The sequence below is a fragment of the Oryzias melastigma genome, linkage group LG3, assembly GCF_002922805.2.
Source record: "Oryzias melastigma strain HK-1 linkage group LG3, ASM292280v2, whole genome shotgun sequence".
NCBI lineage: Eukaryota > Metazoa > Chordata > Actinopteri > Beloniformes > Adrianichthyidae > Oryzias > Oryzias melastigma.
The window spans coordinates 20,467,102-20,484,981 of record NC_050514.1 but is presented as its reverse complement, the minus strand read 5'-3'; the positions used below and the strand labels follow the sequence as shown (position 1 = coordinate 20,484,981).

Below are 17,880 nucleotides of genomic sequence, written 5' to 3'. Positions count from 1 at the left end.
GTATTCCCCGCTTGTTGGTCGTGTACATAACAAAAAGCTTTTAAATACTTTTCTTTAAGATGAATTTCAATGTTGTCGAGCATCATTGTCTACTCTCAAAGTTTATGCATCGCTGAGCTGAGCTTGGTAAAATCAAGGGAAGCGGATATGGTGCAAGACGAGCTTTTACTTGACATGTTGATGTTACTCAGCTGATTGTGCAAGACAAGATAGTCGCATGTAAGCCTATACTGATGTGTCACCAAGCCATTTTTGGTATGGACAAACTGGGCATACAGAGTTTTTTTTCTTTATGACAGATTTTCATCTGCCTACCAGTGGGGGCATCTTTGTTTTTTTGAAATTGTTTACATGTATGTCATCTTTTTGGAAAACTAATGATTTGTCTTTAGAGCAGGTACTTTAGCTTGTGAAAAGGAAAAACAGCACAGAAAATATTTGCTACTGTGGCAACATTTTAAATGTTTGGACTACTTTTATTATATTGAACTTGCAATATGTGACCGAAGCAGCCGTGCCTGTGTGGGTTTTCTCCAGGCACTCCAGTTTCCTCTTAGAATCCAAAAACACAATTCATAAGTTAATTGGTTACTCTAAGTGTCCCTAGGTGTGCATGTGTGAGTAAAGGGATTGTGTGCCTTGTAACAGACTGGCAACCTGTCCAGGGTTACTGTGCTTTCACCTAACAGTAGCTTAGACAGGCTCCGGTAACCCCGAAAGGGATATAGCGCGTTAAAAAAATTGATAAATGGACAAAAGGATAATGTGGTTAAAGCAGCAAACATGTTTTTTTAAAGAGTGGGCATTAATTTAATAAATTATGTCCCTATTAAAAAAAAAAGAAACGTTTTGTTTGCAGTTCAGCTGCAAGATTGTTTTTCCTTTTACTATTTAACATCTATACCGTCAAACATAGTCACATTTGAGATTAGTTTTCCAGTTATTCCTTTGTTGGTCTCATGGTTTCTGGTGTAAAAAGGCAGGTTTGACTGAAAGTGGACCAGATATCCCCATTTTCACTGAGCAGTACGGTAAGGAGTGGTACAGTACTGTCCAGTTAATTCTGGTGAGCATTTCTACTCAGTTAAGCTTCGCTCTCACTGAGTGGTTTGTTTTCACGATGCATGTGTGGTATAGAACGTTAGCGTGTCATTGTAGTGCGATGACTAGAAAAGCAACAACAATGGAGGCCATTCAACAGCTTGTCTTTTTATTGCTTTACTTCTGGTGCATCGTGTATAACAGGAATTAATATTTGAAAGAAGATTTTGAAACGTGACTGCTTACAAACGTTAGAAATGCTAGCTTAAATGAGCACTATATTGGCGCTATCTAATGTGGTTATCACTTTCTGCCCATCAACGAGTGGCTACAGTGACTCCACCCCAACCGTTCCACTTTAATGGACCTACAACCAGTGGGGGCCCGTATTCAATATATTCCTAAACAAATTTGTATAAATGTGTAAACACAAAATTGAATTGAATTGAAAAAAATTGGAATTGATTCAGGCTCTTGTGAATCGAATTGAACCGTTTCTGGAAATTATAATTGATACTAGCCCTAGTTGAAACGAGGCACATGTGTCTTGGATTTTGATCTTCTGCTGTTTTGAAATGTATAATTTTGGTATTTTGTTTTGGCTTGTATTGGAACTGATTTCATCTATCAGTAAATTGTCAGTTCATTTGCTAAACTACCAGGTCCCTTAATATTTATTTAAATACTGCCATCGTGTAAACCTTTCCTATCCTTGTATTTACTAAATAAATAACTATTTATAAATTGACCTTGTAACAATGCTGAAAATGAGCTCTTTCAAAATTATATCTAAATGTATTTTTGGCTTTTGTTTTAGTTTGACTCTTTCATTCACTTTGGACAAAGTTGCTATAATGAATCAACTACTGTTACTTTTCTGTGGCTTGATTCCCTTCTCAAGTACAGGAAAATGCAAAGCATACTGTGAATGAACAACGTTGCTGAGGCTGAGTGTGGAAGGTTGCTTAAAATAGCTCACGGGACGCTGGCCAGTTTGCTTTGACTTCTATAGATGGTGAAACACATAGGCAGCCAAAATGAAATAAGGACAGCTTGAAACACCAGAGCAGTCAAACTTACTTGGTCAAGGTCAACTTGCACAGTAGTATCAGCTGTTTAGATGTTCATATGTAAATTTGTATTGTGTGTGTATATTGATTCAGCTGTGACAGGCTAGGAACAACGCTCAAGTAGAGAAGGATCAAATACCTTTTTTAGATTAAAATAAAGATGGAGAATTGATTACCTTTTTTTTAACCGGTTTGTCCATGGTCACTCGCCTGCTCATGGAATATTTTGACTAAGACGACTGAATAGACTTTCCCTAAAAAGTAGGTCTGAAAGCCTCTAGTTAACTTTAGTAGAGACCTTTTCTCCTTGTTACCACATATCTTCTATAAGCTGTATGTTAAAAAAAAAAAAAAAAAGAATAAAACCACATCACTTAGTGGTTCCAAGGTTCAGTCTGCAATTTTATTTCAATTTATGACTTGTAGAAATTGCACAAAAGCTATAGGAGATTAACATGTACAACCTAAATGTAAAACTAATACTTTATAGAGCAGATAATGACAAAACGTTTCCACGTTTTGTATTTTGCATGAAAAATTATCAGTGCAAATTTGAATAGTTGAATGAGGCTAAAGATAAGATATTCTTACATTCTACAACAAGCTTCTACACCATGATGGACAGTAACTTTGTGTAAAATGAAAGAGCTGACTGATAAAGGGGAACCATCATATAAATTCAGTTAATCTTTACAACTACTTATCCTAAAAGTTTCATTAAAAAATGACAGCTGCATTCACAACACTGACCATTTAAATTCACAATTAAAAATATGTACTTATAAATGCTGTGTTTTAGAAAATATAGAGAAACATTGTAAATTAAAATACCAGTCAAATATATGATAGAAATAAAATATCAATATATGTTTTTAAATGAACGTTTCCAGAAATTAAAAAGTTGCAAAGCATTTAAGAGAATAAAAAAGAATGTCAGGGCAACAAGCTACAAATTTACAATAAAAAACAAAGAATATGAAAAATGAATGAGCACTGGTCAACATTTTTGAATGATATACAAAAAAACCCTCCAAAAACCTTGTTTATCCATTTCGTACAGAAATCGAGGTTTTCCCAAAGGATTCACATACTTTCTCTTGCAACTGTACATTCAGAAAAAAACAATATAATTTATTTGTCTTATGCCCACCTTAGGCTGCTTTATTTTTAATTATAATGTTCACTTTTTAATATAAACATAGATTTGAAAACAGATATTTTTTTTGTTTAAAAGGTAAAAAAAAGCATGCCTTAATTTCTATTTTAAAAGCCAACTTAAACCACTGACTTTGTGTCAACACGTTGAGTGGTTTACATCTGTAAAGTGTGTTTCAAGCTTTGTATCCTTAATTGAAGGTCTGCTCAGATCAGAGTGCATGTGCAACTCCAATTAATAATGCAGGATGCTCAGAGTGTGTGGAATTACAGTTTCCAGAGGAGGCATTGAGTTATGCTCCATTACAGAGCAACCAGGAAAGAGTTCCCCAGTCTGTGTTAATTCTTTAAGGTCTCCAGCTATATTAATAGCTGTTTTTACTGTCAGAAATGCAGGGAATCACCCACTTTGTTGACAAACGGATATCTGGCAAATTAAAAAAAAAAGTGAAATGATTCTAACAAAAAGAGTCATTTGAATTGAAGTTGTTGCATTTTGCATTATCAGTCATTTATCTCCTTCTCCACTCAGACATTAAAATAAATTGTATTGGCACTCTGCTTTGGTGAACATAGTATGGAGCACATGCAACTATAACTTAAATTTGACTCTGTGTAGTAATCGGCAGGATCACCGTGACAGTTTAAAGATAACATAAACATGAGCTGAAGAAAAAAAGATCCTTCTAAAGGAGTAGAAGAAAAAATAAATAAATATTGGTTAGAAAGCCAGTGGCTGAAAACCCCCTTTCTTAGCTCAGTGAAAACTAATTTGCAATAATTAATAATTCATTCAGACAAATGTATGCAAGTAGTAATTCAGACAACATTAATTTCCCTACTTGTTTGGTTCTTTTAAAGACTAATTTAAGGTTGCAGGAATTATGACCATTTCCAGCTGTGTGGGCTTCTATGTTCCAGCTGTGTGTGCAAAGTAAATGTTCTTTTTCCTTTGGGGTGTAACAAGGAGAATTGGTATTTTTTCATCTCAAATTAATTTGAAGAATTTTTTTTTCTTTCTTTCTTTATCCTTGTCTTTGATTTTGTCTAAATGTTTTCCTTTTTGAGATTTTAAAAATGAACTTATCGCATTTGTCAGAGTGTTGTGAGTATAATGTCTCAGCATGCTCAAGAGAACATTGGAAACGGGGAGATGCCATTGAGTGAAGATTTATTGAAACCCAGCAGCATGCAATTTATTAGTAATGAAGACGTTTACAGGATAGCGTCACCTGGCTCTGTAATGCTGTCTGTGTCCTCTGTGGTTCTTTCACGTGGCAGTTGTCACGAGGCTTGTGCTCTTCCAGCATTCAGTAGCACTCGAGCTTGCACGTCACATCCTCAGGACGGATAACAGGTTTGGTTTCATTGTCGACGCTTGCTTTTTACTTGCGTCGGTTTGGACAGAGTCATGTAACCATGGCAACGTCCTCTCATCTGTTCAAACCAAAGCCGAGATGTGTCGTTTTCTGCTTTGTGCTTTCTGTTTTAGTTTGAGTTGGTGCTCTTTCCACTGTACACAAAAGCAAACGTAAGAAAACAGTGACTGTGCTGTGCTGCATGCACACAAAACTTTGTTGAAATCTGTAGCAAGCTGACAGAAGAAGTTATTACAATATCATAAATGCAAAATGGGGTCCAAATAAGTTAATTCGTTTTGAATTTGACAAAAAAGTAATCTCTTGCAGGGTATATGTATTGCCTATATGCTTTGTACCATATAATTTATATGTATTTTTGGGGGTGAGGAACTGTTACACATTAAAACTAAATTGTCCAGGAACTGTAAAGGAATCACATTAATTGTAAACTTTTATAAATCTATCATAATGGCAAAACTGTGTTATTAAATCTAAATATTTCAAAAGCAGATACTTTGTTTATTGTTTGAAAGGTTTTCTACTCATTTAGCTTAATGTGCTTTGTGTACTAACAAATGCAAGACAGGCTTTTGTGGTAAAACATTTCCATGTGTTAACCATCACTACAGCCATCATTAGGACTCATTCAAAAACACGTTAGTGTTTCTTGTAAAGTAAAGGGTCCCATAAAAATATTACACATAGTCATGTGAACATTAACACAAAGAACAATATATAATTCTTATCCAAAGGGTTTTATAGGGTAAGAAAAAACAACCTTGTGTAAAATGTTGGTTCTATTTTATTTGTTTATTTCAAAGAATAAATAAATCAAAATTCGGTGTGAACTTATATAAATTGATAACTTTTAGAGTTAGCTGTAGAAAAACTAATTTAGAAGTATTATATTAGCATACATATATATAATGTTTAAGATTATTGCTTAATGTTTTATAGATGTTTTTTTCTGTTATAATATTAACTTAGGGCTGCACCACATCTTGATTCTTTAGTTTTACCAACCTTTGTATAGTAAAGCTTTTTGGGAGCATTGCCTTGCTCTAACTTTGTATTTTGTTATGGTATTTCAGTTCTGTATAAATGGTTTACTAAAGGACTTTTAATTATCTTGATTCAATGACAACAAAACACGTCTACGCTCAGCAGTTTTTAGAGTCTTGCTTCATTTGATCATTGGGTAAAATTGCTGTTAAATTCACACACAGTAACTATTCCAACTGTCTCACAGGGCTTTTTTTTTTAGTAGAAAAATACTGCAAACTAACCCGATACATTAGTTCCATCCGTCTAGATGTCATCAGAGACGAATAGACTCTAATGGTGCACTTACACCAGGGATGCACGTATAAATAAATCTGTATCGATTCTCCATACCTTTCCAGTTCCTCAGTTAAACAGTTTTTGTTGGCCTTTAAAAAAACTTTTACTGTGTACTTTCAGTAAGAAAAAGTATTTAAACGCTCTTGAAGTGTGCAAGGTCCTGGACATGTTTGATTTGCTATGATTAGTTTTATCACCTAACTCTGTGTGTTTTTCTTCTTTGTCGATAAAGTTGTTTTCTCCTTTGGTCCATTAAAGTATAGTAGCTTAGTTACGTGTCACCTTGTATTTATCCTTTTTAAATGGAAAGTGGGCCTACACTGGACAATTTGTCGTCAGCTGGCTTGTGTGGAGCTCCTCAACAGAAACGCATTGTTGCTTTTATGCTGAGATTGTTGTTTTTCTCACTATTAAAGTGCACCTACCATGAACATTATAGGCCTTATGTCTTTTTAAGTGGGACACCTTGCTTAATCAGATTGGTGACTTCCAAATACTTTTTTGCCTCACCGTCTCGTTCTAACCTGGATCATCTACTGGCAGATTCTGCAGATGATTGGCATTCAAGTACAAACACAATACTGGATTATAAATAACATAACTTCTACACATGCATTTCACAGTTTCACCTGAGTGTTGTTGAGAGTTGGATTGCACAACCAAAAAGGTCATGAATACATTGGAAAGTGTTCAACACTGGGTATTTAAAGGTTGTAGATGCTTGAAAGACTTTTTCATTCTACAACTCGGGTTCCCCAGAGTTGTAGATGCTAATTTTAGTGGTGTCCTTTATTCTTGTCTTTTTTTCTGAAATAGTTCAATCTCAAAATATTGTTAAATATTCATACTATATAAATAATAATGTGATTAAGAGTGTTGAAATGAGGACACAGAGATTTTGGAATACTACTGAAGACTAACATTTGTGTATTGTCTTCCCTACAGGGCTCCAGAGATTATTCTGGGATTGCCGTTTTGTGAAGCCATAGACATGTGGTCTCTGGGCTGCGTGATAGCTGAACTGTTTCTGGGCTGGCCTCTTTATCCTGGGGCTTTGGAGTATGATCAGGTAAATGGCCTTCCTGCTGCCACTCACTTTTTATAGACACTTCCATTATTGTTTTTGAGGCCGTTGTGCCTTTTCTTATCTGCTTTTTGCTCTGGTAACCCATTTGTTGGTGACATAATTGTATAAGCTTGTTAGAGGGTATGCATTTGTGATTAATTGTACATCTGTTAGGAGGTATCTGATACCTTCCCTTCATAGAGGAGCCTCGGCTGGGTCTGCCCTTGCTTCTGGGATCTGTGGCTTTCCCCAGTCACAGATTGACTCCTGACTCTGCCAATGGAGTTCCAGTCAGATCCTCTTTCTTCCTATGCGGCACCCTAAATTATTGCTCTTGGCAGCGTTGCGCACATGCACTCATATTAGAGTATTTTTAGGCCTGGGCATCATTTTTCACCTTTAACAGAACTCGGGGGGTGGGGGTACAAGTCAACGCTCTGAAGGAGATCTGACCTGATCACAGTGACACCAGTCTATATATGATTAAAAGATTAGTCCCTTTTTTTGCAGATACAAGTCTGTATGTTTAAAAACCATTTCATTTATTTGGGGACTCCTCAGTTAAGCAGAGTGAGCAGGGAAGATAGACGGCAGGACAGGAATTTGGAAAACAAAGGAAAAGGTATTTTAGGCATGTAGCCAATTTTAAGTAGGGCTCAGAAACCACTGTCAGTGAAACATGGGATCTCAAAGTATTTGATAACACCACCTTAAGCTTTAGTGCATTTTAAGCCCTGGATGTTCTCTGTTCCCCACCACCCAAAGCATTTATGCCTCTAAGATATGATTTATTTCCTTTTTTATATATATTTCCATGTGGTGTTGTCCATGAAGCGCATTCACACAGGGGCTCCTTTGGAATAACCCAGTGCGCAAACTGCAAGGCTTTAAGTGTAGGCAAGGAATCAGTCTGAAATGTACAGGTTGTTTCCCAAGTTGAGATCTCTGGTATCCAAGATAGAACTTGAAACAATCATTCACACTTTCATTTCACCATATCTGGATTACTGTAATGGTCTTTTTACCTGCTTAAGCCTAGAGGAGTTTTTCTGCCTTCAGGCTATGCAGAACTTTGCTGCAGAGAGCACACGTCGCTGCAGGCTCTTCTGCCCCCAGTTTATTTTAGAATTCATTTTCAAATTTCAGTTCTTATTTTAGAGCACTACATGGTCAGGTTCCACAATATATCTCCGTGCTTCTTCAATTCTTCAAACCTTCTGGTGCTCTTAGACTCTCTGGTCAGGTTTTATTGGTTGTTCGCCACAGACATTTAAAAACTTTTCAACCAATGGCTTCAAAACTGTGGAACATTCTGCCTCTGTCCCGATGCTCCACTAACTCAGCTGAGACTTTAAAACACATTTATTTATGCAGACTTTTGGCTTTAGAAGAGTTATTTGTTACTTTTTTTTGTCTTCATGTTTCTATTGAGTGCTTCTTGATTATTTCTTAGACTATTGCTACAGTATGAAATGTGTTTCCTCTTCTGATGAGTTGTCAGTTTTTCAAACTTGATGGTTTGGTTGAATAAAGCAACTGTGATTTTTTAGAATCTTGTTTTTAGAGTAGTATTTGACTGCCATTTTTAACTTTCAGTCTAACAGAAAACTGTAACTCGGAGACAGACATTTTTGGAGATGCTGTCATCGTAGAACTTTTTCTCCTGATGTAGAACTCTCCTGTCAAAAATTCTTCCAAACTCTTAAATGTTACTACATTAAATGAATCATAATCAGCAGATTCCTTTTAATAATTATTTGAAATCCAAAAATGAATGGTTAAAAAAAATGCAAACACTGGAACTTTTTATTTTTTATTTTTATTATTTCTTGCAGAAATAGAATTTGGTGCAATACAGGAATTTATGCATTTTGTTAGAGGTACAGCTGGCTAAATAAAGATCAGAAAAGTGATGAAAAAAAAGTTAATTTTAATACTATTAAGTATTAAAAATTTTATTTGTTTAACTTCTATTTGTAGTGAATCCTAAGTTTTTAATTTTTCTAATTTCATCCATTACCTCCTCCTTCTCTAAAGCTGCCTCCTCATGCGGGTTGTGGTCCTGAGGTCGCAGGTTAATTTAACTGAAACTCACCCAGCTGCTGCCACCCCTTCTTCCCCTTTCTCTTTATCTTTCTGCTTGAGGTCTTGTTTCACCCCACACAGCATATTATATTTATAACCTCGGCTCCTCCCCCCTTTTTGCTCCTTACCTCATCCTGGAGTTGCAGCACTTTATATTTCACAAGTGAAAGAGATTTTTTTTTATCTCTTTGATGTGAAAACTCTTTGATTTAGCCAGCAGATCATTATATATTTACCAGTAATAGAGCTCTGTTCCTTAGTGTTTTTGTATTCCTTTGTTTTACTTTTCTCTTGTTCACTTCCTGACACCTTTATCATGTACTGCACAAGTGTTGTAGCCATGGCAGTCGGCATGGGCATGCTAATCTCTCTTTTTCCTATGTGGAGTCTTGCCTCGCTGGCAAATGAATCACTTGTCATAGTGGAGGTTAGAAGTGTTGAGGCTGTTCAAAGGCTGTGGAAGTCCAACAGGGTTCTTAGACAGCAGATAGGATGAGGACTATGACTTCTGGTGAAAAAAGGACTTTCACTCAAAAATACAAAAGTGTGGAGTCTCTAAAGAGAATAGAAAAAGCTAAGAAGTATTTGAAACGGTAATCTGTGTTTGCATCCTCTATATATGCAGACATTTCAAAAACAATAAAGTCCTTTCGAGTTGTTTTTTAATGTAATTTTGTACAATTGGGTATTTTCCTTAATCCAGATCCTTTTGAGGTTGTTTATGTCATGGGTTTGCATTTTCTGTTACCTTTTAGAAAACGTTCAGCTGTTAATGAGGGAAAATCACGACCTAAATATGTCTGTTTTGGGAAATTACTAAAGGGAGGAGCAGTTCTGAAAGAGTGAGAGTCAAATGAACAATGCCTTGTTGTGTATTCATCATGGGATAGTGGGGGTTTCCACAGCCTGATCAAAAATCTTTCTAGTGAGGCTTCTTATGTGCTGTGAAATTCCTGCTCAGCCTATTTTAAGCTTGTATGTAGCCAGCACACTCTGAGCATTTGCACTTTAGCAACTAGAATATGAGGGCTAATGCTGAAGAGCTGTTAGTGCATTTGTGAGTGATGTATTCATTTCATGTTTCAAAAATCTTTTTTTTCTGGTATCCTCACCATTTTTTCATTGTGTCCATCGCTGCTCGGTCAGACTGAGTTTCTAATGACTGTCGTTTCTAATGTGAGTGTGATTGACGTCACGTCGGGCTTCTCCTCCCACAAATGAGTGTGACATTCATGCTCAACATCTGAGTGAAAGTGTTATTATCAGAGTTCACAAAAACGACATCTTTCAGAGATCCAAAACCAAAGCCTAAAAGTGTTTTAATGTTGAGAGTTTTCACATTTACGATCTGTGCAGCTATTTCCACTGTCCACTCATCTGAGCACGCTCGCTAAGGTCATTGTGGGTTACTTTGAAAAAATGATCAAGTCCTGCAATTTTAGAGATGAGATGGTTTTAAAATAAATGATTAAGCTAAAGCAATTTCAGAGCGGCTACATAGTATATTTTTTGTTAATAATTTTTTTATGTCCTGTAGATTCGCTACATCTCTCAGACACAAGGTTTGCCAGGAGAGCATTTATTGAACACGGGGACGAAGACTGCACGCTTCTTCTGCAAAGAGTCTGAATCATCTTATGCTGTGTGGAGACTAAAGGTGAGGATCAGACAACACACAAACATGTGAAGTAATCACTATGGTTTAAAAAAAAATCTCTTAACTGGTTCTCAATCAGCTTTTATCTCTTTTTTCTGTAATGTCAAGCAATGCTTTTAGTTCTTTTATTAAGCAGTTTCTCAAAAAAAAGTAACCTAAAGGATTTAAAATGAAGTGAATGTATGAACCATTCTCATAAATGCTCATTTTGCCGTTGATGTTTTCCAGACAACAGAGGAGCACGAGACAGAGACAGGAATGAAGTCAAAGGAAGCCAGGAAGTACATCTTCAGCTGTTTGGATGACATAGCGCATGTAGGTTTTGAGCCATCAAAGTTTGTTTACTAGGAATCCACACAAAGTTTGACATTTGAGTTTTGTAATGCTAATGATCCAAGCAGATAAATGATGTTGATGAGATTTGACGGGACTATTAGGACCACCATCAAAATAAAAAGAAATAAATACATTTAAAAGAATAAAGGTGTAAGAGAAAAAGTCTTAATTTTACCAGAAAAAAAGTTGTAAATTTATTAGAAAAGAAGTAATACATTTACGAGAATTAAGTAATAAAATTATGAAAATTTGTTTTTGCAATTTTTACAAAAATAAAGTTGCATAATTATGAGTACAAGTAGATATTTTACAATAATGAAGCTATAATTTCTTAAGTTATAAAGATTAAAGTCTTACATTTATGAAGCATTAATCTTATTACTAAGCAAATATAAACACTAACAAAAAAACATTACTGTGTTTGTGCCTAAAGGCATTAACGCACATAGATTCCTGTGATGAAAAAACACAAATAGCTGCTTTGATGGATTAAGTCGGCATGTAATGTGGATAGAGGTTAACACAACCAACTTAATTTTGAAAAAACAGTTTTCCCCCTGTTAACAAGTCTATTTTTGTAAAAATATTACTTCTTTCTCCTTAATTTATGACTTTATTCTGGTAAAATTATTACTTTTTTCTTAATTTGCAACTTTTTTCTTGTAAAATGACAACTTTTGTCTTATTTTATTATTGTAAGTGTATAATTTTTTTATTCTTGTGGTGACCCTAATGCTCTGTCGTAATGAAAAGACAATAGAATAGAAGAAGACGACCTCGGTTAGAGTTCGTGAAGGAGCTTGGTATTACTTATGTTTAGATTTCAGTGTGACGTTTGTGTTTGCGTTACTATTAGTGCTGCACAAAGAAGAAACTGGTTGTGAGATTAGCTTCTGACAGCTTCCCCTTTGTAAAATGCCAGTCAAACATTTGACATTTTACAAAGTGAAAGTCTGTTCTTTATTTGTTACTGATATTTATTTCCAGGTCATATCCTGTTTTTTGTGCTGAAAATGGACATTAAAACAACATTTTTTTTTTTAAAGACAACAATTTGAACCAATCTTTTAAACAACTGTTTCCACTGCAGGTAAACTTGATGATGAATCTGGAAGGTAGTGATTTGTTGGCTGAGAAGGCAGACCGCAGAGAGTTCGTGGGCTTGCTGAAGAAGATGTTGTTGATCGACGCAGAGGAGAGGATCGCCCCTGCCGAAGCTCTCATCCACCCTTTCGTGACCATGCAGCACCTGCTTGACTTTCCACACAGCAACCAGTGAGTCTGCTTCTCCGCTGAAACTTTGAAGCCTTCCTTTAAGTGTGACGGCGTCCTCCAACCTAAGCTTCATCCCACTCTGTTGTCTGTAGTGTGAAGTCGTGTTTCCACATAATGGATGTTTGCTGGAGCCGTCCTAATGTGTTTGAGGCCGCCAACAGAAATAAAGGTCCATTTGTTAGACCTGTAACTGCAACTGCCGCTGCCTCAGCCAACCATCCCTTCAGCAAGATCCCTACTGTCCACACCCAAGTAAGTCATTTAATACTGCACTTAAGTCTGCCACTTTTGTACAAACTCCTTTTTTTTTACTACACATTAGTTATGAAAGCTTGCTAGAATATTTTTGCGCTATTTTTATTTTTTTTAAAGGATAGAATGAGGTAGCAAAATATCTGAATATTGGGGTGATGCAACAGGAAGTGGTACAATTTTCTCATATCTGATGTTCTGTTCTGTTCCATTTATTTCCTCATATACCGTCAATCTCCTTGCCTTTATTGCCATTATGTATGCCGTCTTGGCCGTCTTCCTGCGTACAAGTGCTGCTGTCATGGCAACAACATCACGTCATGTTTCTGAGGTCATGGCAACGGTGCAAATAAATGTTGTTGCTGAGGAAGAAAGGAGTTGACCCACCTTTCCCTCTTTGAATATTTCTAATCATATAGTCTTTCTAAAAGCCATCTTGCTGAAACTGAAACCTAAAAATGTAACCGTGTTTTGATAGCCATTAGTTTTAGTGGTAAAGTGAATTAATGGATTCATGGGTCTTTCCTGTTTTACAACTGGATCAAAGTTAAAAAATACCTGACAATATCTACACTGAAAGGATGATTTATTATTTTTATTATATTTTTTCCAGCTATATATGAAATGGAAAACTTTTACATTCAAGGGATGCTTTTAAATGACCCATTTGAAAGGCTGCTTTGTTTTGACAGTCATGTGAATGGGGGCTGGGGCACATGCAGGAGCTGTTATAGAACAGAATAGCCCCAGTTCTTCTTATCCATTAAATGTGATTATACTCAGGCACAAGAGCTGTGTGAGCAAGGGAAACAGAAGGCACATGGCTGGGGGGTTAGCCAGCAGTCTGATTCCAAGCAGTTAACATAAAAAAATGGGTTAAATATCCTGCTTTAAGCAATTCTGCATCGGGACAGATCAGTCCTGTAATGTGAAACAATCTGCCAATTATATGGATTTACAAGAGTTTCATTGAAACCTTTTAATTTAAAAAGAAATCCAACCAAAACAAGTTTGACCTTTGATGTGCTTTCATTGAATCTTTTAAATATGGATCAGTGTAAGCTCTGTTACCAACAAGTTTGTGAAGGTTTGTCAGCAGAATGTCTGAACTCATTAAAGTCACACTCCAATCATCTTTTGATCTATTGTAAAAGTGTTCCTAGTGGTGTTTTAATTATTGTTGTTTTTTTGGCAAAATCCCAAAACCTGTGTCATTTTCTGAGACATAATTTTTGCAGAGTGAGTTGTGGAGCAAATCTGCCCCTCACTCATCTCGCTGGAACTGAAAGCTATCTGTTTTCGTGGTGTCCCACTAGCTTACAGCCCCTCACAACCCCAACCTAACATTAGTGGTACAACAAAAATGGCGAGCAATATTGGAGCTATCCGCCCGTACAGTTTTGAGCCTGATGCCAGCTCGAATGAAAAAACGAAGACGTACAAAGATTTAGTCATCCTCAAGCGAACGCATCAGAATGAAGCAGAATAGGGAGCACATTTTCTACATCACAAATGGAATCTTTCTTTTTCAACTGATTTTTTTTCGTCTGCTCCTGATTTACAGTGATTTGAATTAAGAAATACTCAGAAATGTAATTTTAAGCTTCATTTTCTTTATATGTGTGCCCGATTTTCAGAGAAAACAGGACGAAAGGATGTTAAAACCCCACAAAATATAATTTTCATTGGGGTGGATCTCTAAATTATTCTCTTAAAAAAATTGACCATGGTGTTGCCATCCTAGATACTGCTACTTATTTTATTACGTCGGAAAATTAGAGTCACGGTTGCCCTGTCCTTCTGGTTTCAGGGGTTGGCCCCATCAGCCCCGTCAGTTATCCACCCTGGGATACCAATGCAGTCAGGAAGTGGTCAGTTTGGATGTAATGAGTCATTTCAGCAAGCTCTCATTCTATGTCCACCAACCATTCAAGGTAACATATACACTCCAAGTCTGGATTAGGCTTATTAATTGTTCCTACCAGTGACTGCAATTATATCTTGAATGTATTTAACCCATCTTTTGCCTCCTCAGGTATCCCACCCAACACAGCAAAACCAGCAGGCTACTCTGTTCGCATGGAGGCGTCTGTTCCTCTGGTCACCCAAGCACCTGCAATCCAGCCCATACAAATCAGACCTGGAGTCATTACCCAGGTGAGGCAAACACCATGATTGGAATAATAGTGGGATAAGATGCGTCAGATGATGCGTTTGTGAGGTTCAGAGTTAGTGGTTGGCTTTAATGAAAAAAATAAAAAGTGCAGTGATGCCGAGCTTTGTTCCTCTAACCCCCCACAGACCTGGTCGAGCCGTGCACAGCAGATCTTGGTTCCCACTTGGCAGCAGGTCACATCCGTGCCCCCGCCACCAACCACTTTGGCATCTGACACTGTAAAAGCCTCCCAGAGATTGGGTGACTGGGGGTAAGAATTCTCTCTATTTCTGGAGGTTAAAGCTCCTTGAACTGTCATCTGTGGACTTCCACATCTATTCATAGTTCTAATTGACAGTATAATTTTGTGGTTATTCATGTTCTGTTGCCTTCTGTTGCTATGCTTCCTGATGTACTGTTACCCCCCTCCCCTCCTCCTGGCATGACTCATGAGTGTCCTTTAGCAGAATCTGTTTTGTTAAGTGCTTAGACTTAAAAATGGCTTTTGTCACCATTTGTGATGTTTGATGTTCCTGTTTCAGGAAAATGCGTCCCCATGGTAACCACTTTGGCTCCATGATTGCACACCCTCAACCATTCTTAACCAACCAAATGAACATGTCCACCCACCAGCCAATCAACATTGGCATTGCACATGTGGTGTGGCCACAGCCAGCTACCAACAAGAGGGCAAAGCCTAGTGTGAACAGGTACTGCTTGCATCCTACATTTCTTTGAAGTGACTGATGCGTATAAAGAGTTTTCTGAGATTTGCCTTTTCTGTTCCTGTGTAGAGGCACCAACTTCTCCCAAAACACAAACATCCAAAACTTAACATGTCAGTCCCCAAAGATGGCTGATACAGCAAAGAATGTGGAAGAAGTGGAGGAGGAGAAAGCCAGATGTCCAGGGGAAGAGCTCTCTGTGGAGGAGAAGGGAGCAGTGGTGCAGGTGGAGGAGGATGAGGAGAACTGCTGTAAAGTGGAGACGCACTGCGAGGAGCTGGCCGTTTCGCAGGAGCAGCGGCAGGCTATGGTGATTTCGGACCTAGCCAGTCCAGCCGTCAGTGTCATCAGTATCAGCAGTGATGAGGAGGAGAATGCACAGATTCACTCAATGGGGGAGTGAGTATTGACCTTCCGCAAGCTCCCTTCATGTAATTTTTGGAAGGGCTATCTAAAAGGCGCGCAACTGTTTTTGGCTGGCTTTCACAGGTGTAAGGGCAGTGCAGAATGTGAGGCATGTCAGAGCACTGTCAGCATGGAGAGAGTGTGTTCTCTCAGCAGTCCAGACAGCACGCTCAGCACCAGCTCCTCGGCCTCAGCGCCGTCCAGTACCTCACCCTGCAAACACCCCAACAGGTGAATGAAAAACATGGCGGAAGTCTCAATTCAAATTTATATAAAACTGTCTTACGTCACATTTTGGTGTAAAATAAAAGCTGCACAACTTGCCGTTTACACTAGCCTCTGGAGCCTAAAAAGTCCATCTCCCTCCTTCAGTATGTCTGACGACGAGCAGGAAAGCGGTTGCGACACAGTTGACAGCTCGCACAACTCTGGCCACGGCAACAGCCCCTTCGCAGAGCAGCCGTACATCACTGACAACAACCAGAACTGTGAGCCTCGTGTTGCGTGCGTTGCCCCGGAGACGGAGCCCAGCAGACCAACCGTCCGTACTGTTGTTGTGCCCCCGATGCGGGTGCGGAGCAATAACAACAATCCCGTCGTCATGGACACACCTGGGAACACAGGTAAAAAGCCCAGCTAATGTTAGCAAAAGTGATAAAACTACATCTTTTACTAATGTCAAAGACTATAAGCACCATCAGCTACAAGCTACCCTGCCTTCCATGTCTAAAAATTCCCACTTAGTTTAATTGCTATGAAGAAAAATCTGACGGTGTGTGTAATCCAGTGAGACCGCAGACGTCGGTCATGCCAGTTTAAAAGTCCAGTCACCACTGCTGCTGTCTGCTTCACAGGTCACATGGCCTGGGATTATGCTGTGTTAGTAGGCTGCAGAGGTTCTTACAGGTGATTACCAGTTACCTGGCCTGATTCATTTGCTCTGACCTCTTGAGTGGAAACTGGGTTGCTGTCGACACTTCTTACGGAGGCTTCAGAGTGACTCTGTGACCTGCCTCGTCTGTGTGGATGTGAACTCCTTAAAGCTACACAACACATGCGAGCTGATCAGTACAAACTCTTAAAAGTCTCGAATAAAGTGTCTGGAAACATTAGAAGAACTTTAGTTCCAGACATGAAAGAGTACGGTTCTGCATGATTTTGTGGGCTTTAGAACTGCTGTGATCTGTGTGATAATTAGCAAAAGGATGCATTTAAAAAATGCTGTCTTATATATACTTATTTTTAAAGTTGAAAGTTTAGTTGTCAATTCTTTAAAACTTGTATTGCCTTCCATGTCAGAGGCATGTCCCTTCCTAAAATGTTAAAGCTAACATAAAAGAGCATAGCGTTCTATTCCAGCAGCCAGTTGTATTTATAACTGTTGGTGTGACCCCCCCCCTCCCCCTCCACATATCTATTTATAATCATTTAGATAAGAGGACAGATATAACTATGTGTTTTAAGGCTTGGAGAAAATCCAACCCAGCTTAAATCAGATTAGCCCGCAGAGCTTCCTGCTACATAAGTTTGCTTTTTTATTTCATGTGTTGAAACCTCTGCCTTTTCTATCTGCCTCCTGTTTCCGTTCGACAGCAAGACGCCCCCTTTCACTGCGTTTGCATATCCGATGGCATTCCCCTAAAATATTGTCATCTCCCCTCAGTCTTGGAGTCTTCATGCCAGTCAAAGCGGCGTGGCATTCTTGGGCGCCAGCATCACCACTCCACTCCGCTCGTCAGCAAGCCGCAGAAAATGACCTTCCAGTCGCAGCATCAGCAGCCTATTGGGTTTGGGCAGGTGAGCATACACAGGCTTGCATAGCAAAAATGTCTGATGTTAGTGATGTTGAATGATCTATTATCTAGTTATTTAGTTAAAAAAAACGTATCACTTAGATACAGTTTTAGAGATTTTTTGTATTTTAGTGTTATTTTTTAAAGTATTGCTAATTATATT

At 38.0% G+C, this 17,880-nt stretch overlaps 1 protein-coding gene across 2 annotated transcripts in view; it reads left to right on the top strand.

Annotated features, from left to right (window-relative positions):
- hipk3b (homeodomain interacting protein kinase 3b) overlaps positions 1-17,880 on the top strand; it is a 32,272-nt gene that overhangs the window by 8,937 nt on the left and 5,455 nt on the right. Inside the window, exons 3-16 of one of the 2 annotated variants that reach the window (XM_024295118.2) lie at positions 6,914-7,037; positions 10,657-10,776; positions 11,005-11,091; positions 12,203-12,387; positions 12,480-12,639; positions 14,450-14,573; positions 14,675-14,796; positions 14,941-15,065; positions 15,337-15,504; positions 15,589-15,918; positions 16,009-16,155; positions 16,297-16,547; positions 16,779-16,830; positions 17,588-17,721. In XM_024295118.2, the coding sequence (XP_024150886.1) occupies positions 6,914-7,037; positions 10,657-10,776; positions 11,005-11,091; positions 12,203-12,387; positions 12,480-12,639; positions 14,450-14,573; positions 14,675-14,796; positions 14,941-15,065; positions 15,337-15,504; positions 15,589-15,918; positions 16,009-16,155; positions 16,297-16,547; positions 16,779-16,830; positions 17,588-17,721 (2,129 nt within the window). The remainder of the gene's footprint in view (positions 1-6,913; positions 7,038-10,656; positions 10,777-11,004; positions 11,092-12,202; positions 12,388-12,479; positions 12,640-14,449; positions 14,574-14,674; positions 14,797-14,940; positions 15,066-15,336; positions 15,505-15,588; positions 15,919-16,008; positions 16,156-16,296; positions 16,548-16,778; positions 16,831-17,587; positions 17,722-17,880) is intronic. The other variant, XM_024295119.2, reaches the window with a different exon arrangement.